General features: G+C 45.5%; 2 protein-coding genes across 2 annotated transcripts; both read left to right on the top strand.

Moving 5' to 3' along the window:
- The first annotated feature begins 969 nt into the window (after positions 1-969).
- tspan7 (tetraspanin 7) lies at positions 970-6,646 on the top strand. The gene is made up of 8 exons (XM_061686467.1): positions 970-1,219; positions 3,523-3,711; positions 3,783-3,857; positions 3,941-4,036; positions 4,631-4,786; positions 5,290-5,373; positions 5,737-5,827; positions 5,904-6,646. Exons 1-7 carry the CDS (start codon positions 989-991, stop codon positions 5,803-5,805), a joined length of 900 nt encoding a protein of 299 aa, XP_061542451.1. The 5' UTR covers positions 970-988; the 3' UTR covers positions 5,806-5,827; positions 5,904-6,646.
- Positions 6,647-7,742: 1,096 nt separating this feature from the next.
- Positions 7,743-9,428, top strand: mid1ip1l (MID1 interacting protein 1, like). The gene is made up of 2 exons (XM_061685754.1): positions 7,743-8,320; positions 8,421-9,428. Exon 2 carries the CDS (start codon positions 8,456-8,458, stop codon positions 8,945-8,947), a length of 492 nt encoding a protein of 163 aa, XP_061541738.1. The 5' UTR covers positions 7,743-8,320; positions 8,421-8,455; the 3' UTR covers positions 8,948-9,428.
- Positions 9,429-16,851: the final 7,423 nt, after the last annotated feature.

Below are 16,851 nucleotides of genomic sequence, written 5' to 3'. Positions count from 1 at the left end.
CTTCAGTGGTAAGTAGAAATCCACTGGAGGGCGCTAATGTCTCTTTTCTCTGAATACGGCTCGTCAATAAAAATTTTTTTAAACTAATTCATCAAATATTTAAAGTGTTAGTTTGTTCGTCGATGTATACACATACATTTTTTTTACAGTTGTTAACTACATTCTTATAATTGATAGACTTGTTTTAATCGCTTCACGACTATGGTTATTGACTGTCACTCCTGTATAAACTAGCGAGCACCCAACAGGAAGTGTGATTACCTTCAGAATAAAGTATAAACAATTTGTCTGTTACGTTCATTCGATTGATTATAGCACTGAATTTATATCACAGATTTACATTTTAAGTACTTCTCGATAAAATATATGAATAAAAATTACGTGGACTAAATATGCAATTTGTTTCCCCCGTCACTGACTTTAATTTGAAAGCAAGGCCGGAGAGTAACGCTTTTAAAATGACGGCTAACTTGACGCAGCAGGAAGTTAACGCACGTTCATCATAAAATATTAATAATACTAAAATGATTGCTGATTTATCTCAATCAAATGACTTTGTCTGAAGCCGCTAAATGCGGAACGTCCCTTGGCCAAACCCGGAAAACAAGTTACTGGGCTTCCTGTGTATGCCGCAATAACACGCAAAACAACTGGTTGATGACACGATTGTTTGAACCCAAATGTGCTAAAAACAAATAATCCCTTTGACTGGTGTCTCCAGACAAAAGTTAAATGTATAACCTCATTTTATACAAATATGATATCTCTTTGGTTGCTCTGCGGTGACACTGTTAAAAACAAAGAGATTGGAGTCGTTGGCAGTTCCTACGGGTGCTTTGGAGGTCTCCTTCGCCAGTCACCGGCGAGGCCATTATTTTATTGTGAAAGCAGCGCCGGATGTTAACAGGTTTAAACAAGATCGCTAACTTGACTTTTGTAGGATTGTGGATCCCTTTTTTTCCTCTCCCTGGAAAGCGACACCGGGTCAATGACGTCACTTCCCATTTGCGCTTGGACGCCCCCCCCCTCACACACACACACACACACACACAAGAACTTTGGCTTCTTCAGAGGTTGCCTTGAGGAGAGCTTTCATTTGTTTGACTTTTACGCCAAACTAAAGAAGCCGAACATGTCGCCGCCTTCACGGCGGCTTCAGACGAAGCCGGTCATCACCTGCCTGAAGACTTTCCTCATCTCGTACAGCCTCATTTTCTGGGTGAGCGGCGACCGTGTCGATGGGGAGGCGGAAGGGGGGAAGGGGGGAAGGGGGGCCGGAGAACAAGCTAACAGTCACAACAAAGAGGCTAACAAGCGCTCATTAAAACAAGAGCCCAAATGACGTTGTAAACTTAGGAAATTACGTACAGTTATATATAGCATTCGTCATAGTTGATTTTTAATTTTTTTTTTTATTTTATTTTGCCGTGATTCAGCCGCCGGCGATTGATTAAAGAGGATTTAAAACGCAATGACGACACTCGTGACGCACACAATAGCTGGAAATGATACAGAAATCTTTTCTTTTCATAAAATGTAATGTTTAGTCCAGAAAGACGTCAAGGTTTATCAGGGCTCCACAAGCAGAAAGCTAAGACAAGTAAACAAAAAAAATCTTGGTCACAGTAAAAAAAAAAAAAAAAAAAAAACCAAATGTTAACCCGTTGTGCTGAAAGCTGACGTCACTGCTTACGCACACGCTAGTTTATTAGAAACACTGCAGTTTCTCTCCCCCCCCCCCCCCCCCACACACTTCTTAAACTGTAATTTGTTGTACACAATTAAAAGACATTAAGGTTTATAATGACATCACAAGCAGAACATTTAAGGCCAATATATATATATTTTAAAAAAATATTTCATACCTCAGCTGCCTTTTTCTTTGTTTTTTTTTTTTGGTTTGTTTTGTTTGTTTTTTGGATCAGAAAGGACTTAAAACATGACGTCGTCACCGGTCACGCACGCAATCAATGCATTATCTTTACTGTTTAGTTTCCCTTCCCGAGCCAACACGACCAACAAACTAGAACAGCGATTCTCAGTGTTCCGCGACGGACTGCGTCTAAGTGCTGTGCCACACGGGCTGCGTCTAAGTCCATTTGTAGTCTGTCTAAAGATGTTGAGGGTTTTATTGACATCATAAAGTCAAGACAAGTTAAATTAAAACATTGAAATGAGATTTGAGTTCAAAGCTACCGACGATTAATCAATGAGCGGACTTAAAAACGTGATGTCACCATTAGCTTACTTTGTTTATTCCTTTTCTTTAAAAAAAAAAAAACAACAACATTCAATATTAAGATGGGACACAGGCATAATTTTGTGTTGGTATTTAATTAATAGCATTCTTTTCTATTAATTTCTTCAATTTGAATCACAGTTTTATTCCAATTAAGGTTTATATTGACATCACAAGCTAAATGTAAAAAAAATAATTAATAAATCAAAACAAATGGAATTAAATCGTTGTCCATTGATTAAAGGAACTGATGAAGTCACTGGTCACGCACACATTAACGTCTGTTTGTTCCTTTCCCAGACCAATTTAAATGATTTAAAAAAAAAAAAAAAAAGTTTAGCAAAGAGTTGACTTGAATCTATATTGAAAATGTTACCACTCCGTTACACTTGAAAAACCTTCTAACCCTTTTAGAATCATTTCACGTCATTAGTCCAAAATCCAACGACGAGACAAGCAGAAAAGCCCATTTACCATAATTAAACGGATTATGATTGTTATTTTACTGGGTTTACTGAAACTTGAATGTAAAAACAAAACAAACAGCAGATCTTAATCGTAACGTTTAGAGCTCTAATTGAAGATAGCACACACACACACACACACACACACACACACACACGGAGAAGATAATGATTGTTGTTGCTGGTTTTTATCTTTGCACGCTGCAAACACAATCTGCAGTCAACACAAAGTTCACTTGTAGTGCGCTTTTTTTTTTTTTTTTTTTTTTTTTTTACAAAACCAGGGCATTGTTTCAGTTTGACAGTGCAGCAAATGCACAAATTGATGATGATTCAATGACTTAATTGATCCGTAACATCTGTCAGAAAATCGGCAAAAATGTTGATGATTGTTTTCCAAAGTAAAAGCAGATGTTTGCAAGTGTCTCGTGTCTTGACGAAAAACACAAAGATAATCTGCTTTCATGGAGAACGACATAAATCGGAGACTATTTAGTCTTGAGAGGCTGAAATTCTGAGGATTTGGACAATTTTAAGTTCAACAATAACTCCAACGGAAGAATCGATTTTCAAAATAGTTGTCGATGAATTTGATAATCGACTAGTCGTCGATTAATTTTTGCACCTCTACCTTATAGACCGTGGACTGAGACCGACTGTCTTAAAAATGGCGTGTTGCCGAGTTGCCCTGAAGCGAAACATCTTCATTACGATCGCAAAGCGTCATTGCATTATCGAGTATCGTACTCGGGTGGAAGTCCTCGTGCCGGCGTATGTCATGATACGGCGATGCTGATTGTGGCCGCTCCTCGTCGTCAGTTCACGGGCATGATCCTGCTGGCGGTGGGCGTGTGGGGGAAGGTCAACCTGGAGGCGTACATCACGCTGGTGTCCGACGACACCACCAACGCGCCGTACGTCCTCATCGGCACCGGCGCCGCCATCATCGTCTTCGGGCTGTTCGGCTGCTTCGCCACGTGCCGCGGCAGCCCGTGGATGCTGAAACTGGTCAGCGGGCACCCGGACGGCTACTTTGAATGATCTCCGCGGTATGTTTGAAGCTTTCTCTCTTTGCGCAGTACGCCATGTTCTTGACCGTGGTCTTCCTGGCCGAGCTGGTGGCCGGAATATCGGGCTTCGTCTTCCGGCACGAGGTGAGTTATCGGTGGCCAAAGAAGCGCGACGTGAAAAGAGGCGGACGAGAACGTCGTTCCTTTTTTGGGTTGGACTTTTGCAGATCAAGGCCAAGTTAGGCAGCGCGTACAAAAACGCAGTCAAGTCGTACAACAGCACGGAAAGCGGCAGAAGTGCGGTGGATGCCATCCAACGGACCGTAAGTAGTCGCCCTTCGGTTCTTTCGTCTGGCCCAACCAGCGTTTTCGTGATCGAGATTTCTCGAACAATTGCGCCATTCATTTAGCCGTGTTTTCCTCAAATTGATTCGGTTTTTTTAATTCACTTACATTATGATTCATTATGTTCTTCTTAAAAAGAATATTCGTGAAATAAATTATTGTAGATATTTATTCCATTTTTTTTTAATGCTTGATAAATTATAATTATTAAAATAGAAATTGTTTTTTAAGAATTCTTTTATCATTTGCCGGATTTTAATAAGTAAAAGTAAATAATAAATTCATTTTATTATTACAAAACATTGCAACATTCATTTATACATACATTTCACTATTTTTAAATTAAATATTTAATTATATATATCTAAATTGATTCTATTTAATAAAACAAAAAAAGGCAATTGAACTTTTATTATTTAGAATAATATTTACATATTTTACACATTTGTTATTTTTCAGTTAAATATGTGCTTAGTTAGAACTACATGAATCGTAAATAATAAAATGTGTTTTTTCTTGTAATATTTGACCGCCTTTTCTTCTGCACACGTTGTTGTTGTTTTCACGTGCAGTTGCAATGCTGCGGCGTGAAAAACTTCACGGACTGGGCCGACACGGACTACTTCAAAGAGCAGGGCATCCCCGCCAGTTGCTGCAAAGTCAACACCAACTGCCCCCCCGAGACCCTCAAGGACCTGGACAAGGCTCGGAATGAAGTGTACGACACCGTGAGTTTCCACGTCCACTAAATTGTGTCGTGGGCTGAACGGTCTCTTAGTTTGTGCGGACGTTATTCTATAATCTTGAATGTAATATTCATCTCGCCGCTTTCTACTGTATAGCGCTTGTCCTTATTAGGGTTGCAGGTGATCTTGCGCTAATCCCACGCTTGACACGTTTTTAGGGGGGCTGAAGTGCCCCCTAAAATAGGCCTAGCGACGCCAAAGTGACATTATGTGACGTCAGAGTGTGTAACAATATGGCGCCCTCTCCTGTCACCGTCTCTCGACTTACTTTGACTCGCCTTTGATGGAGCCTGACTTACTTCGCGCCCTCTGCTGGTTGCATGGTGGACTTGCGCATTAGTACATCGGCTCGAAAGTTTAGAAATTCGGGGTTCAAGTCTTTGTTCCTGCCTTCCAGTGTGGCGTTTGCATGAACCCCCCCCCCCCCCCCCCCCATGGCAATTCCAAAGAGTCAGTGTTGTCTTTGTGTGTGCGTGCGTGCGCAGGGCTGCTTCTCACTGGTGACCAACGTGATGGAGTCCAACCTGGGCATCATTGCCGGGATCTCTTTTGGAATCGCCTTCTTCCAGGTACTCGCGAATGATAAGTCGCAACGCCCCCCCCCCCCCCCCCCCCCTCGCTGAAGTCGGGCGCGCTACCTTGACTTGCGCGTGCCGCAACTTCCAAGTTTCTCGCGTTACGAGCCTTCGCTCGGCGGATTTTTTTGAATAGATTTTTGTTGTTGTTGTTGTTTTGTTTTTTTGTTCCGTCATGTTGCAAGCTCAAACTTTAAATTCGGAGCGAGCTTCGGATACGCCGCCGCCTTGAGCGAAGCGAAAAAATAATGAGTCGTAAGTGGAGCGTCCACGTGACCCGTGAAGCCCTTCGAGACGTTTTTATGATTAAGGGCTGCACAAACCAAATCAACTGGACTTGGGAATTCCTGTGCTCAGCTCATCGGGATATTCCTGGCCTGCTGCTTGTCTCGATACATAACCAACAACCAGTACGAGATGGTGTAAAGATTGGCACCGCCTCTCGCAGGTAATGAGCTCTCTATTGCATCCAGTTGAAGCAAAAAAATAAATAAATAAATGTTTCAACACTTTATTCCTTCCAGGTGACTCCGCGTGCTGCTCTCGACTTCAATGACTGACCCTCCTGATTTTTAAACGTTTGATTTTTTTTTTTTTTTTTTATAAGCATGAGAAACCAAACTCTCCGCCTCTCCGTTTTTTGTTGTTGTTGTTAATTCGCTCGCGCGACACAGCAGAGGAGCAGAAAGGGAATATTGCAAAGGGAGCGTCCTTTCAAACATTTCAACTTGAAAGAAGCAACGTCAAGTCCAGATAGACGTCGACGTTTTCACTTTTAATTGTGCTAAAGTTTCAAGTGTCTACATTTCTCACCCTCAATGCCTAAGCCGTATTTTAGAATTTTGATCAAATGTGTGGAAGTATGACGACAAACTGACAAGGGGATGTGCGTGTGGGGGGCGCATGTAAAGTGCCAATTACAACAACTCACGTTTTCATATCAAAGTCATCAGTGTTTTATTGCTTTTCGTCGGCGGATGCATGTGAAATATTGGGAGAATAAAAATAAAATAAAAAGTGAATTCACATAACTTGTGTGTCTACTTATACATTAATGGAGGGGGAGGGACTTTATTTTTTTATAGATAGTGGATATAAAGTCTACACACCCCTGTTCAAATAGCAGGTTTTTGTGATTTCTAAAAAATAAGACTCAGATAAATCATTTCAAAAACTCTTCCATTAATGTGACGATAATCAGTACAACTGCAGTTGATTTTTCTTTTTTGTTATATATTTATTTTCGATAGCAGAAGTCAAAATAAACTGTTGCAAAAAATGTGTGCAGATTATTGTTCATGTTTTTTTTTGTTATGGTCCTTGAGCCTGTCAAATAAAGATGATATCATTACTGTGAATGTGTTTAGAACACTTCACACTTTATATTATTTGAGCATTTAGATGCTCGATAACTTGAAGTCAGTGAAATAAAAATGCTTGGCTGCGAATGGATGACATTTTAATAAATGTTACCAGAATACGGCAAGGTTTGTCTCTTTAGATTATGACAGAATTATTGTAAAACTGCACTTACTTTTCCTTTTGGATAATGTTGCGTTGTGTGGATCAAATTTAACCTTTCACCACAATCACAATGATACATATAATCATTGTTCGTATAAATTTATATTGCTAAAATATGAGGAATGTTATCAGTGTCATTCAAGGTCTTAACTTTGAAAGCATTCTAATCTCACAGGCTAAAACATGAGCTGCATTAAAATATCGACCTTTGCAAATGTTTTTATTATTATGGAATACAAGCCGAAGCAACCATTTATTGTGACCTGCATTACAGGACAATCCTAATAATAAACAGATTTTTTTACATTAATATCGCTTGAGATTGTCCATTGAATCTGAGCCTTATCGTCTTTGCAACTTGAGAGAAAATATATTTTTGATCTAACTTTTGTACTGTTGCCAAATGGCATGTCTAGTAACTTTTGCTTTCAAGTTGAGTGTTTATCAGTGTCATTTATGATCTTCACTTTTAAAGCATTATTCTCTCACTGGCAAATGGAAATAAAATAAATGAAAAAGCTAACAGAAAAGTATATATTTTATTAACAGTTGCTCTTTTACTACCACCATTATTTAATGAGCGAAATGAATTTAAAAAAAAATGCTTTTCAATTAGGCCGGCATGTAAATGCATATAATACATTTAAATCATTTTAATTGAGTAATTCTACAGAAAATTAAATGCAAAAAAAAAACCCCCACATTATTATTAATTATTTATAATTTTATTATTATTCAGTCACTTCCCCGAAAACGATCCCCCCCCTCCCGGATTGAACATGATCACTTCCGCTGACGTCACGAACCAAGTTACCCTTAACTTCTTAAAGCGTTCAAAACGATGAGCGGTGCAAGCGAACCAACGCCGAGCGGCGCTAGCGGCCAACCAACGTAGCCGTGAGGCGTGACGTTAAAACAGCTCGCCTGCCGGCACGCTGTGTGACAAAGAGGCGCTTTGTGCGCATAACACCAATCGTGTATTTTATTTCGACGTCGCTGCTGTTTGTCGTCGAACCTTCAAAGAAACCGACTGCTAATTGCGCGCACGAAAGGGCTTTTGATTGACACACGTCAGGTGATTTACGATTGGTTCAAACCGATCATACGCTTTCAAGCCCCGCCCTCCTCCGGCTCCTCGGCCAATGGACTCGCCGGAAACGGGCACACGGGCGGGGTTTGGCTTCCCACGCTGCAAGCCGCCGGCTGTGCGCTATAAAAACGGGATTCGGCCGTTCGTCGGACGAGGAAATTTGTGCTTTTCCTTCACGGCGGGTGCTTCTCGGAGCAGCCAGCCACCACCCACCCACCCAAAAACAACAACAACAACAACAACAACAACAACAACAGCAGCAACACTTGGATATTTGACGAGCAGCGGCCCACAGCAAGCATTTCCTCGAGTCACCACCTAATTGAGGTAAGTGGTCTTTTCGGAACGCAGGAAGGCAAGGTCACGCAGGCGGATTAATGCCCGGTTGAGAGTCCTAATAGCTGAAGTCGGACGCTTGCTTTTGCAGCTTCGAGCCTCGACTGCTGCGCCCGAGGAGCCACGATGCAGATGAGCGGCGAGCGCGCCAGCAACAAGCACTCCCTCATCAACGTCATGCACCGCTTCATCGCGGCGGCCAACAACATGGACGAGACCATCATGGTGCCGAGCCTGCTGCGGGACGTGCCGCTGGAGGAGGAGCGGGCGGCCGGCCGGACGGAAGCCAACAACAACAACAACAACAACGACGACGACGACGACCGGCGCGCCAGCGAGCAGCAGCGGGACATGTACGAGCACTACCTGCTCCTCAAGTCCATGAAGAACGACATGGAGTGGGGTCTCCTCAAGCGGGAGATGAGCACCGGCGGCTTCCTGGAGATGGCCGTCAAGCAGGAGGAGCCCAAGGCCGTCAGCGACAGCGCCGACCTGGAGCGACAGTTTCACTTCCACCTGCGCGGACTCTTTGGGGTTCTGTCCAAGCTCACCTTGCAGGCGGACCACGTCACCAACAGATACAAGCGAGAGATCGGAGGCGGAAACTTCATCAGATAGAACGGCTTTCGTCGTCGTCGTCATCCTCCTCCTCCTTCGTCTTTGCGCTTTTCGCCTCCTCGAGACTGCTTGACGTGATGGGCTGTGTCACCGAAATTGTCTCTGCGTCCCCGCCCCCCCCCCCCCCCCCCCAAAAAATCAAACCGGCGACGACCGCTGCACTTCGTTTTGTGTGCGTGGTGGCGGTCGAAGTGTCCCGACGAAGCACAGCAACTCTTGCTTTGTGTCCACAGCGTGAATCAAAGATTTGACAGTATAGGAGTCATTGAATGCTGGTTATTCTGTCCCTCCTCTTCCCCCCCCCCCCCCCCCTTTTTAGTTTTTATTGTTTTATTTTTTTTTATTGAAATGCTTGAAGGGCTCTCTTGTGTAACGGGGCGTGCCTTGATGTGGCCCTGTTCGTTCACATCCTGTTTGCTAACGGCTCATCTCATTTGTCCTCCCCCTTTTGTTTTACATTGTGCAAATAAATAATTGGAACATTTGACTTTTTTTTGTTTTTGTTTAATCTCTTTCGAAAATAAGTTTTTCGACTTCAAAGTACCGAGTGGTACAGGGTCTCCCCCTTGTGGTATGGGAAAGTATCACAATTTTTTTTAATTTTTTTTTCTCCCATCAACACACAGACCTAGTCCACTACTGTATTTTACTATTGGTCGTTATGGCAGTATGAGGAGGGTTTTAAAAAAAAAAAGTGCTTCCAGGTTGTGTTGGGTGGGCACGCATAGCAGCTTTGTGGGGGATTTAAGGCCAGAAAAGGATTCCTCTTAATTTAGCACGCGGACTTAACGCGACACGCTCGGACTATTCATTAGGTACGCCCGCCCGATGTTGAGCTCAAATACAAAGCCGGTCAATTTAAAGCTATTTACTGCTTAGCGCCGCTGTCAATATTGTGACATAATGGCATTTTGTTCTGCGCGTGTTCTTTCTGCCACTTTTGGATGACTTTAGCGTTCCTGATTTCCGTTTTAAAGTCTTGTTTGAATATCGAATGTTTGTACCGCGGCCCCGGGATATTAGTGTATTCCAATGGCACGCCCTTTTCAAAGCTCTTCCCCCCCCCCCCCCCCCCCGCCTTGATCCAACAATCCGCATCGTCATGAAAACCGAATGCCCCGACACGTCAGCGGTGATAACGCTTTCGTTTGGTGCCGCAATAAATTGGTTTATGAAATGGCGGCCACGTGGAGGGCGCGACCGCGTTTAATAACGCTCTGCTAGAAGGCAGTCTGACGTTTAGCGCTTGTCAGTCAATCACCAACGTCTGCCGTCAAATTGGTATAATAGACAGCACGGCGCTCCAAGCGCCTTCTACGTGACGGACGGCCCGAGGCCCTCCATTAGCAACAGCTTCACCATAAGCAGCCAATCCGGCTGCCCCACCCCCCGCTAAAGGGCGACGACGACGGCCGCCCGACCCACGAAGGGCGTCCGCCGCTTTTATCGTGCCGAACCTTCGTTGCGGTCTTTCTCTTTGGGGTGCGCACGAGCGACCGTCTGGCAAGATGGTCGGGTAAACCGGGTCGACCAGACTTTGGACAGCTGCTCCGGCGACGCACGGACGCGAACACAGGCGGGCTTTTGTGTTCTTTGACGATATCAAACTAGGTTAACGTTAAATCCACCAAGATCTCACGGCACGTTTACAAAACGCAGTGATGCTAACCTTCGACATTAGCAATGCAAGAGCGGCAACTTTGCGTGATGTACAGGAGGCGGCGTCGCACAAGATGGCAGTGTTTTCGTACATCTTTCCTATTTAAGCAATTGCAAACTAAAGACGTGTGAATAAACTTCATAAATGCTAGTTTGCCACTCAAAAAGGCAACTTGGCATAAGCCCATTTTTTCATTGGTCAACAGTTGAGCTCTGTGAATTTGACCAGCAGCGTTTCTCCAAAGAATTTCAGCTCATCGACCAAATTTCAGATTGATTTCCTTCCCAAAACATCCAAAAACTCCACCGAAATTTGACGCCGAATATTACAGAGCAACTACGCACGGGGGCTGAACATGCAAACCAAAACACAAACAACAAATAAAATAATAATGCAATACGATAATAAAACAACAAACAAAATAATAACCAAACTTGAATATATACTGACGCTCATTAGACAGTCATGATTTGAAAAAAGACATAAGAAGACAAAAATTGACGGCAACAACCATGCATCAAAAAGCCCTTTGCCAAGAAATGGTGTGCTTGCTTTGATTATCAGTACAATATGATTGAGTCTGACAATCGTCAACCCAATTCAAAAGGATCCGCCACCCATTTTGGGATCCCTTCGCTTGGGAAGAAACGGTATTGAATATTACCGGAGGCTCGCCGTCGTTAGCGACACGCCAATGTTTCGTTTATAAAAGCCGCACTGTCATTTCCTGAGAATGCACATCAACCCCGTTGCATGTCCGGACAAAAACAGGCCTCCGAGCAGCGTGAACGCCGACGCTCCGTGCACGAGGCTCCCGCGCTCGTGTCTCGAGAAACCCGAGAGCGAACATTTGCAGCCAATCGGCACGCGCCGGTCGCCCGTTTCCTCACGTCTCCGCGGCAAAAGTCTCAGCGGATGGCGCAATGGCTGCGTCGCAATGTGATCAGCGGCCTGCGTGGAGCTGCGAGAGCGCACGCTTGGCAGGCGATGTCACCGTCTGGTGCCCCTTTCCGTGGCGGCTGGCGGCAGGCGGCAAATGAAAGCGTGGGCGGGGCTAGCGTGGGGCCAGGCTACGATTTACCCAACCACACGGACGGCAAAAATCCACGCGATCAAATCACACAACTGCAAGACAATTGCAGCAAATCCGGCTGGCGATTTAGATCAACAGAATTGCTCGGATTTGTCTTTGTTAGCTGTTTGTCTGATGAGTTCACAGCACATGACGAAAACGTCTAATAAAAAAAAAAGAACGGCACAGACCAGCCACACATTGCTGTTCCCTCTGCCCCACTTAGCAGAGGAAGGACAGGGATATTCGACAGGAACAGGAAGTTGGCAGACATACCGAGGTGCCTTGAAAAAGCCTCCATACCCCAAGAACTCGATGCGACCTTAACATCACAAACTCGAATACATTTAATTGAGATTTTCTGCGAGAGACCAACACAAAAGTAGAACGTAAATGAAGTGGAACCAATTTGAACTACGATTTTCCAAATCTTAAGCGGATACAAATCGGAAAAATGGCCTCAGCGGTCGGTTCGAGAAAACGAGTGAACGACAGCGTCATGAAGACCAAGGGACTCGCCGACACCCTCGATTAATCGGCTTCAGCTCGAGTTTGTATAGTATATTTACTATACAAACTCATGCAGCAGATGGACTAACGGCGCTTTGCAGTTTTTCCAAAAGGTAGCCCGCAGTCCGGCGTTGGGTAAGACGTCATACCGGTGCAAGCCTGCAGCGAGGTCAGGCCCAAACGGTCTCGTAGCGCAAGGGAAGAACGCGTCATCGTGCGCCGCCGGGCCTCACAATTACGGCGCCTTGTGCCGCCGCCGTAACGAAGGCCGGCGCCGATGTCGTTAACGCTCTCGGAGCGCACCGCAGACGCGCTCGCCGGACAAGTCCCACGCAAACACGAGACGGGCTCCGTTCCAATGCGCCAAATGACGAATGAGTTTCTTGAATGTTTTGTTGCCGCCGCCGCCGATGATGCGGGAGGGGAGGGGGCGTGGCCACCCTTCCGTCTACGGCGGCCACCCCTGGCCACCCGCCGCCCCCCGCCCTACTAACAATCTACATTTTTACCACTGTGATTGGACTTAGCTGGATTTCTGCCGCGCGGTTTAAGTGACACCATTTTTGTTTTCCATCGCAGATGCTGGCTGTTCAACTTTACGCTGATGTCAAAGGTCACGGGCATTCAATGCTGTTTTATTTTGGCTTTGGCCTTTTCTCCAGATTCTGTGAATCTTCTGACGCTTTATATATAATTGCGCATGGAGAAACGTTGTTGTTAACCCGTCGGTTTGTTTGCTGACGTAGTTGTTGACAAAATGCTGAACCTCGCTTGGTATGCGCAGTGTTTTTGTTTGGCTGGGCAGAATCGGCTTCCGACGCTCTCCTCTCGGCGGGAGGACAACGAGGTCTTGTAGCTTGTTTGCGCGTGTTGCTCCCCTCAGCATCACGCTCGTAGAAAGCGCAGCCCACATCGTCCGATCCTCATTGTCCAATCGCCTCGCATCTGTATGGGTGTTCACGGCACCCGCACGCACGGGCGTCTGAGGAATGAACGTATATGGTTATGCAAGCGCTCCGGCGGGCGCGGTGCCCATGCAGCCTGACAGAGAGAGAGAGAGAGACAGACAGTTTGGATTGGTTTCCAGTGTGCGCATGCACCTTGTCAGGACAAGTCCTTTACGAGCGACGTCGCAATGTTCGCCACAGGACGGCGGCCGTCTTTGCAAGGCGGCGAGCCGCAGACTTTCCATCTAATCGGCAGCAACGGCGGGGGGAACAATAGCGCCATTCTGCGTTGGCGTGCGAGCGCGGGCACGCGCGTGAACGTCAAGGCCCGTTTTGTCCGAGGAGTTCGTCGACGGGCCGCACCCGTTTGGAGTTTGCTGCATAACTCGCGGGTCTTAGGTTTGGGGTTAGGGTTGCCGCATGCGCCCAAACTCTTTAGAACTCTGGAGTTCCTCGGGAGTGGGGAAACTTTGACATTTTCTAGAACGCAGTAAAGCCCTGTGGAAATAAGCAACGAATACGTTGGTGTCGGGGGAAGTACATTGAAGTGATACGTCGACCGAGAGACAAGCTTTGCATGTTGGGGGCGGGGCTAAGTTTAGCCCGGGTTGTTAGTGGAAGAGGTTATCGGAGAGTCTCGGCTGCTCGGGCAGGCGCCTTTTCTCTTCGGTTGGCGTTCACTTTTTAAGGGCAACGTTGGTCTTCGCTATTTGCTGCAGGGGGCGCTGTGCCAATGCTCCACGAATGGCTGGGATTTACTGTTTGCTCAATTTGACCCCCCAAACAAACAACAACAAAAAACGACATTGTCAAATGCGCTATCGGTGGCTTGAATAGTAAACAACAAGCTCAAACATTGTTGTCTTTCTTTCTGCTTTCAGGCTATTCTCGATCATGTGTAGCATTTCAACAGCAAACCATTTCCCTCAGAAATTTGTCATAATAATAATAAGTCAAAAGTATACGCGTTGGGGGTTGGTCGGTATTCAATGTTGAAGAAAGGAAGAACACATTACGTACGGCTCGGGTCGTACGTAATCGGCGTATTTCGTGCTGGACACATCAGCACAAAATATGAAAAAGGGCTTGTTATTCAAATAATATTAGTAGTTCTTCGCGGAGGATAAAGAATATATGCCCGTGCGTGTTGTTATAGAGAGTGTTTCAAAAGTCACTATTGTTTATTGAAAATGTAATTGAAACATAGAATAAATGAAATTGACAGGGTAAAACGCCGATGAACTAAGAATAGTTGCGGTGCCATCTTTGATTTGGGACGTTCATCCATAGGTCAGTGGCACGCCTCGACCTTTTCCGCGGCGTTCCAGCCACCGATTCACGCCCGCCCGACCGACTCGAGCAAACGCGTTTCCGATGCGTTGGCGGATCCCGAGGACCTCGTCCCGAGCGGCGCCCGCGGGCGACTTCGCTTAACTGTGTTGTTTGTCGTACGAGGTCGTGGCGCCTTGTCGTAACGAAAAGGGGGGGGGGGGGGGGGGGGGGCAGGAATAAGGTCGTGTTATTTCCCCTCAGTGTGCGCGAGCGATATATTTAGAGGCTGACATTGCACAAACCGCAGTCGTTAGTCGTTCGAGGCTGACACGTTTGCTTCGTCCGTGCGTCTTAATGCTCCCGAGGAGCAAACATTCGAATGGACCGTGCACACAAGAGAGCCCCCCCCCCCCACACACACACACTTTTATTCCCATTCCAGCTTTTGTTGTCGCTACCTTAGCATTCCACTCAGAGGGCTGTGTTTTCAAAGCGGCAAAAAAAGAAAGTATCTCGCCAATGGAGCAGGACTTCCCCATTTCTTTTTTTTTCCTTCGGCGCGGGCTATTACATAAGCTAGTCTGAGTGCCGTTAGCAGATGTCCGCTGTGAACTCAGCACACTGAACACACACGCACACACACACACACACACTATTTAAGACAGAGCAGCCATTACCTTGCATGAATTATTGTATGTGCTTGTATAACAGAATAACGCAGAATTTGGTGATTTATTTCTAAACATACTTTTTATATTTAATACAGAGCAGTGATCCCGCCTCTAAAATGATGTGTACCGTATAATTACATGTGGAGGCTGAGAAGCTGGAGACAAAAAAACAAAACAAACCAAAAAAACCCAACAATTTTCAACCACGTTAGCTAACGTCAGCTTTGCTAAATCTGCAAAGTTGATCAATTTCAGTCCATTACCTGTGCAAACGTTTTAAACACACACACACACACACACAGTCATTATGAAGCGTCAGTAGTTGACATTTGACCTCCAGCGTATGTACAGTATGCTCAACCTTTGTGTGCCCGCACAAGAACGAGAGGGCACAACAAAAGGGCGGCCTCGCTCTCCTCTTCTGCATGTCAGTCTGTCAGTAGGTCTTGTGCAGACTTGCCCTCCTTTTTCAGCCAATCACGCGGCCGCCGGCTCGCAGCGGGCCACCAATGAGCAGGCAGGCCCGGCGGGGGCTCGGTGAGGAGGCGCGGGCCTCGTATGATGTAATCGGGCCTCACTTTGCAGGACGGGCGAGTCCAAATCGCGCTTGAAGTTTAAAGAAAGAAGATTCTCGCTGCAAATACAGGCACAAGTTTGCACCGTTGATCTTTTCAACCACAAAAAAAAAAGAAGTGTACACAGATTTTTGGGGGGGAAGTAAAAATCTTAGCAGCATTTATAGATGCTGGCAGATAAAGACGTGTCTGAAATAACCTTTTGGGTGAGGGGAGGAGGTGCGTGTGTTTAGAGTGTGCTGAGAAGCATCTGTGCATAGGGGCCCGGCGAGGGGGCTCGACGGGGATGTCCCAGCTGTGTCACACCCGGAAATATCGAAGCATCACACTTTTGACACCGAAGTGCGAAACAGTGTTGCCAAGAAACTTGTTTGCGAGACCTCGAGTTTCCTTTCACAAGCAACATTTTGGATTTCATCTTTGTGTCGTACCGTTGGTTCTACATGCGTTCTACTGAAGCAACCGCTCAAATGATTCCCAGCACCCCTACAATTTGAGAGTGAAAAAAAAAAAAACCCCCAGTTGTTTTGAAACAACCTAGAAAAGCGTCAAACCACACTACTTGGTTGTAACGTCATATTTTGACAACAAAAATACAGCAAAGCCCCCTTGGCCTCAGAAATGGTTTGCTCCACCCGGTCGACTCCGACCTCGCTGCCTTTTACAGTCGTCGGCGTGCGGATCTGCCCGGCCGGCTTAAACCAGGTCATGTGGCGCGTTTCTTAACTTCAACCATGCAACAGCAGCACGATTGTCAATACCAGTCCTCATTTGTACCGCGTTTGGTCGTATGTCACAGTTTGTCCGTCAGGTAGGAGTTAGCTGACATTTTGTTTTTCTAACGATTCCGGTAGTAGACGGACGGTACCACTGCCCTCACTTTCAATTGGGATAAGAGAAGTAGTTGTGTCACGCACATGTTATGATATTAAAGCCCATTTTTGGGGGTGCTGATCAAACACCCCTAAAATGTCAGATCCGAGAATTGCCCCTGGTTTCACTTATGTTGAGCACCATATTCAATCATATTTAAATGTCCTTCCAATGTCATCTTTTTTTGTTTCTAAGAAGTTCATGGAGCCTCGACAAGTATGTCGCAACTAAAATATCTCTCAGCATCGCACGTTCACACCAGGACATTAAACTGTCCTGCCAAAGTTATTCATATATTTGGAAGGGCCCTTAATATGTCCATTT

Source organism: Phycodurus eques, chromosome 9 (genome assembly GCF_024500275.1).
Source record: "Phycodurus eques isolate BA_2022a chromosome 9, UOR_Pequ_1.1, whole genome shotgun sequence".
NCBI lineage: Eukaryota > Metazoa > Chordata > Actinopteri > Syngnathiformes > Syngnathidae > Phycodurus > Phycodurus eques.
Note: the sequence above shows the minus strand (reverse complement) of the source record. Positions and strands in the feature narration are given on the sequence as shown.